General features: G+C 44.6%; 1 protein-coding gene across 1 annotated transcript; it reads left to right on the top strand.

Annotated features, from left to right (window-relative positions):
- The first annotated feature begins 256 nt into the window (after nt 1–256).
- LOC144249406 (late cornified envelope protein 2B-like) lies at nt 257–1,180 on the top strand. Its single transcript, XM_077791630.1, has 2 exons — nt 257–260; nt 846–1,180. Exons 1-2 carry the CDS (start codon nt 257–259, stop codon nt 1,178–1,180), a joined length of 339 nt encoding a protein of 112 aa, XP_077647756.1.
- The last annotated feature ends 5,652 nt before the right edge of the window (nt 1,181–6,832 follow it).

Here is a 6,832-nt window from a genome sequence, read left to right as displayed (position 1 = left end):
TAGCACCTCATCTTCTCTGACTCCCCAGGGACTCCCCTGTGTGTGCAGGGTGAGTGGGAACTTGGGAGACCAGAGAGAGCTGAGCAGAACAGAAGGATGGCAAGGGAGACGGAGAAAGGGGAGCTATACGCTTGATCCTGGGCTGTAAGAGCAGGAATAAGAGTCCGTCTGACTCGGGTCTCTGGATACCTTGTCTTGAGCTGAGAAAAAATGTGGGTCTCACAACTTCACCAGGATCTATTCTTATATTTAGATAATGGGTACCTCATTGGAGTGTGAATGCTTTACGTTCATAAAGATTAAGAAATACTGTTATGTTCTTTTTTTTGGGGGGGGGTATTGGGGATTGAACTCAGGGGCACTCAACCACTGAGCCACATTCCCAGCCTTGTTTTGTATTTTATTTAGAGACAGGTTCTCACTGAGTTGCTTAAGGCCTTGTCATTGCTGAGGCTGGCTTTGAACTTGCAATCCTCTTGCCTCAGCCTCCTGAGCCATGGGATTACAGGCATATGCCACTGTGCCTGGTCTGGTTCTGTATAAATAAAAAGTTTCTTGTTACATAAATTTTTTCAACAATATATGTTACTTAGTAAGACTTAAGCTGTTTCTCTTTCATTTGTGTGTGTACAGGACAGTGAATGAAATGTTATAGGTATAGAGTGTGTATATAGCTCATATACAAGTTTTATATATATATATATGTGTGTGTGTATATATATGTACACACACATATACATGTTGCATTTCATTCACCATCCCATATGATTTAGTTTTAAAGAGACAGAATTACCATCCTTAGTTTTATACTGCTAAAAAGCTGAAGTTTTATTACTAACTTCCAGATTGGAAAATTCCCATCAAAGTGTCTTGCCAGCAAAACCAGCAGCAGTGCCAGCCTCCTTCCAAGTGTCCCCCCACTCCAAAGTGTCCCCCCAAGTGTCCCCCCAAGTGCCCAGCCCCATGCCCAGCTCCAGTCTCTTCCTGCTGTGGCTCCAGCTCTGGGGGCTGCTGTAGCTCTGGGGGTGGGGGCTGCTGCCTGAGCCACCACAGGCCCCGCCCCTTCCACAGGCGCTGGCATCCGAGTCCTGAGTGCTGTGACTGTGAGCCCTCCAGGAGGGGGGGCTCTGGCTGCTGCCCCAGCTCTGGCTCTGGGGGCTGCTGCTGCCCCAGGCCTTGAACATCACGGAGAAACCCCTAAGCAGCATCTCAACACCGGGACCTGCCCCAGCATGACAGGTCTCTCCATGGGGCAGGCCCGGCCTGTGAAGGGTTCTGTCTGTTCTGCTGACCCAGGTGCTGGTCCTGGATCCCAGTCTCCTTCGTCTCTTACAACAACAGAGTTCTGTTGCCTGTTCGTGAAGTGGCCTGGTGCTTATCAACTCTTTTCTTCTTTTCAAATCCCTTAAGCCCAAGGCCCCAGAAGCACACTTTCAAGGATCTCTTGATAAGTGCGAAATCCCTTGATAAGTGGGAAAATCAAGCCAGAAGTGGTTCAGAGGGGCAATCTTTCCCTTCTTTTTATTGTTTCATTGTAATTACTCGCAGTAGTGGAACTCATCACACTCTATTCTACATGCACGTGGTCTGATCACTTCCCCCCTCCCTCCCGAGGTGTGCTTGCTCTGCTGATTTCCAGAGGGGCAACCTTTAGAACAACCTAAGTCTAAAGCTTCTCCCTGGGATGCGGATGGGGATGGGGCTCGCCTTTGTGCCCCCCAGGACCTTGCTCTGCAGATCCCCTCCTGAGGGATCCTCTCTGCCCGTGGAGTGGCAATGACAGTTCTCAGAAGTCACTGGAGAGTACCTCTCCCAGGGCAGGGCTCTGAGCAGCAGCATCTGTGAACAGGACCAAGGCTGAACTGGGGTGTCTGCAGGCTCAGGGCACCCTAGAGTAGCAGATCCGAAGAAACGGCATTTTGGGAAAGGGAATGGAGGTCCTTGGAATGCAGAGGGGGTCCTGAGTTTGCAATGAGTGACGGGAACTCAGGGCCCCTTCAGGCCTCTCCTGAAGCACTTAGATGCTGAGAGTCAGATGAAACGTGGCCACCCATCCTCCACCAAGGAACAGAGAAACACGGAAAAATGCCGAGCCAGGTTCTCTTCCTGTTTCAATCTCTTGCACAGAAATCGGCTAAAAGGTTTTCAAGAAGAATCCCATATTTGTAACAACAACAACAGAAAGAACAAACACAAATATTGTAAAAAACAAGAATACTGTGAAAAAGTGCACTAAATTATCCAGTGTACAAAAACGCAGAGGAGTCGAATGTTGTCACAAAGCAGATGAAAAGAATAACCTACCATTGACCGTGAACATTCGAAATTCCACGAAACAATTGAAACTACAAAGAAAAGCTACAAATGATGATGACAATGATGATGATAACAATAATACTAATGATAATAATTTAAAATCAGGGGATATATGACTAGAAAATAGAAGTGAAGCAGAAACTGGTAGCACTTTAGGTCAAAATAGGAATAAAATGGAATAAAAATGACAAAACTATTTCAGAAATAAAGACAAAATTGCAAAAGCAAAGCCAAGGGGACTATCCAATGAAAGACACAGTAAGAAACATTGAGGTTAGAAATGAAAAAAATAAGAAAAAAGAAAAACAGACATTTTAAATTATGTAAAAGATTATAAAGAAATGATAGACAAGACAAGCAAAAATCCAGTTACATATGTAGTTGGAGTCAAAACCATGAAGGAAGCAGGTGTTTTAAAATACAGCTCAAAAACATTTCTTAAAAGGATTTGAGTGCCTATTTTGAGGGGGCATACCAGGTTAAAATAGCGAGACACAGCCTCGTAAAATGATGGCCCTTTAAGAATAAAGTGAGACTCTTCTAGTGAGGAGACAGAAAGGTCAAGTCACTCCAAGGCAGAGAAAATGAGCCTTCTCCAGGGATCGTCCTTGCCAGAGGACAGGGAGTAACAGGCAGGAGACGGTTCAGGAGCCAGAGAGTGAGCAAGAAACCTTGATGCGCTTCGGCCTTTACTTCAAGTGGGAAAAGCAGCAAACAGCTTGAACTTTCAGGATCTCAGTGGTTTATGTCTTGCTGAGTTTTTTCTGAAGCAATTACCAGTTGATCGGCAGCCCCTGAGGATGTGGGGGGAGGGTGGGGAGTTTTAGCAAACAAATGGGTCAGCTGGGAATCACGGTTTCAACCCAATTAACGGTGGTGGTAATAGTGACAAATAGCATTTCCATAAAGTAATGTGACCTAGGACTGATAGGTCTCCCAGTCCTATTTCTGATTTATTATTTCTCCACAGTCACAACTACATGTACACAGAGAAGAGTGAAGTTGTTTGAGGTGAGAACCTGTACAGTAGTATCCATCAGGAAGGAGTTGATATTGAGAGTCTGGTGGAAAAACTGGGTAAACAGGATAACTAGAAGCTGTCTGTAAGCTACATTTCAGAAATATTGGAAAATAAAGCATCAGATACTTGTGATACTTAAAAATAAGAATAAATACAAACAAATTCACCTCAAAAAAGTTTTCAGATTTAGATTAGTTCACAAAGAAAATTCAACTGTGGGCTATACTCCAGAGGCTGTTAGTGATTCAGGAACTAGAATCAAGGACTAGATAAATGTACCCAGTAAAACACAAATAAGAAAGCAAAGGTCATTACCTGCCTATTGGACAAGACAGAATTCAAGTATCAATATTTGAAAGACAAAGACGTGAGGAAAAAGGAACACTGTTTACACTCTTGGTGGGATTATGAATTAGTACAGCCACTATGGAAATCAAAAGATAGGAGTGGAACCCCCATGTAAACCAGCTCTGCCACTCCTCATGAGCTATAGCAGTGCCTACCTACCCATGTTTATAGAAGCACAATTCACAATGACCAACTGTGGAACCAGCCCAGATGTCTGGCAATGGGCAGAGAAGGTGTGGTGCATATGCACAATGGTGTTTTACACACCCCTGGAGAAGAAGAAAATCATGCCATTTGCAGGAAAATGGATTAACTTGAGGACATTGTATTAAGCAAAATAAGCCAGACTCAGAAAGTCAAGGATTATGTCTTCTCTTGTATGTGGAAGCTAAAGAGGAAAAATAAAAAGAAGTGTGGAGGGGGGTATCCTGTGAAAATCAGAGAGATCTGCAGAGAAGAGGTAGCAGACCAGGAAGAGGAAGAAAGGGAGGGAAAGGGGAAATATTGGAGAATGATAATGATATTTGTTATTATATTGTGGGCATATACAAATGTGCACTGATGAATTCCACTATTATGTATAATTGTAATGCACTAATAAAACATGGTAACAAAAAATAAAAATATTTTGTTTTGCTAAGCAAAATAATTAATATAAAAACAGGCGTCTTCATCTAACAGGGATCTCTTCCGCTGTGTCTAAAGTGAGCCTTCTTACCCAGGATGCACATTACAATCAGCTGATTATCTTGTAAAAAGAATAACAATCTGGGTCCCCATTCCCAGAAATTCTAAATCAGTTGCTCTCCGAGGGATCCCGGCTCCATTTTTAAAGACTGCTGAGTGAAAATCCCTGGCGTGGACGGTTGAGTCGGCTTCTGCTCATGCCCTGCCTGCTGACCTCTCTCCCACTGAGGTCCAGCATTACTTTCAGACTTCTTGGGCATCTCTGCCTCTCTCTCCCACTTGACTGGGAGATTAAGGAGGACAGGATCGAAAGTTTATTTGTCTGTGTTTTTCATATTGGGGTAGTGTTGGTCACGAATTAGGGACCAAGATGTGACTTGAGATTGTTAGGATGACTATTTCCTGAAGCCTACAATTTCACCCCTAATTCCATGAGACTCTCTTCTGAGTTTTGAATGCCGTGAGATTGGGGCATGGCATGATTTGGGGGAGAGAGGGGTGACAGTGACTATTCCTAGAGAGATGCTTATAAAGGAACTCTTTGATCAAGACTTGGTAGCAGAAGTTAGTGTCATGGCAGCCAGTTCCTGGTCTGTCAAGGAAGGAGACGTAGGCTGGGAATTCAGTCATCATGCTTATCATAGTTCCCGAATTTCTCAACACTAGCATCAACATTGTCAGCATCTGGTGTTTATTTCCTATAGTAGATGTTTCTAGAAGGACCTTGTTAGAAGGTAAATATGCTTCTCTATGAAAATATATGAAGAGTTGGCTACTAAAGGGAACATTCTCCACGTGAGAATATCCAGCACTGATTTTCTCATCATAGGCGCCTACGGTCTGAAGTAGAAGGAAAGTTTTGTTTTGCTTTTGATTCTTAAAATCAAATTTTAGTTTTGACTCTTTTTAGAGAGATATGATAGTAGAGTATGTTTTGACATAGTATATAGACGATAACTCATCCATTCTTGTGGCTGCACATGATGTGAGTTTCACAGGTGGTGTGCTTGTATGAACACAGGGAAGTATGTCAGCTTCATTCCACTGTCTTTCCTATTCCCATCCCCCCCTTCCCTCACTCCCCTTTGTCTGATCCAGTGAACTTCTGTTCTTCCCTCCCCCCACCTTGTTGTGTGTTAGCATCTGCAGACCAGAGAGGACATTCGCTCTTCGGTTTCTCAGATTCCCTCTGCCTTCCTTCTCTCACATGTTAAGAAGATCTCAATTATTTTCTTAATGGTTACCATAGCTAATGTGCACTTGTGTCTCTGTCTGAGTGTGCATATCTGTGTGTGTGTGTATATGTGTGTACACATTTATGTGTGAGGAGGTTGGGAGGCAGAGAGGTAGAGTTCGGGAGGGAAAGAGGGGGAGAGAGCAATGGTTTGGAGAAAAGTGTGGGAGACAGACTTCCTAAGAATGTTTATAATATTAGTAAAAATATGGACAGGGCTACCAGGCTTCTCACTGTGGACTCCGTTAGAAAGGGTAGAGTCACAGCACAACAGTCAATAAAAACCAGGGTGCTCCCACACATGAGAGCATTCGGTACCCTTAACTCCAAGGCCAGCCCATGTATGATCTGCTATCTCTTATGATACAACCCGAGTGGTTCTTTTCTTTTCTTTTTTTTTTTTTGTAACAGAGATTGAACCCAGGGGTGCTTAACCCCTGAACCACATCCAAAGCCCTTTTTTATTTATTTTAAATAGGTTCTCACTAAATTGCGGGGCTGGCTTTAAACCTGCAATCCTCCTGCCTCAGCCTCGGGATTATAGGCTGGGATGATAGGTGGGCACCACTGTGCCCGGCCAATCTGAGGATTCCTGGGCAGCTATGTGAGAAACTGAGGTACTGACTAAAGGGGTCTGTTCCCACAGACAGGCAGGGATCCACCTAATTAAACGTAAGGGACATAGGTAGTCCAAGGGAGTGGACTGAGACTTGGAAAATGGGCTATGGGTAATGTTCAAAGGTGGGATTTCTGCTGGAAAAGGACACGATGTTTTCAGTTCCACTGGCATACACGTTCCCGCCACCAGCGACTGAAGCCAACGATACTGAAGGCAGACTTGAGAAGATTTGCTCACCGTTGGCTCCGGCTCACCCCTGGACTTGGGACCACAGACCAAACATGTGTGGGGACGTTGGGAAGAAGGCACCAGGGCATTCTGTGGCAACTTTCCTGAACCTGCTGGACCCATGTGGTCCGAAGGCTCTTTCTTGAGGTAGGAAAGAGCTGGTTCAGAAGGGAGATTAGAAAGGAAGAAACCCACGACTTTCCAAGAAATAAGTTGCCAGCGGCCACGGCACGACCACAGTCTGTTAGAAGGTTTGGATTCCCCAGACTGGGGTCTCCCTGAGGGAAAGAGCATGACTCACACACAGCAGGCCTCACGCGAGGCCCAGGAATGTCAGGGATGCTCCACACGCACTCCACTTACGCAGCAGTCACCTCCT

Source organism: Urocitellus parryii, chromosome 11 (genome assembly GCF_045843805.1).
Source record: "Urocitellus parryii isolate mUroPar1 chromosome 11, mUroPar1.hap1, whole genome shotgun sequence".
NCBI lineage: Eukaryota > Metazoa > Chordata > Mammalia > Rodentia > Sciuridae > Urocitellus > Urocitellus parryii.
Note: the sequence above shows the minus strand (reverse complement) of the source record. Positions and strands in the feature narration are given on the sequence as shown.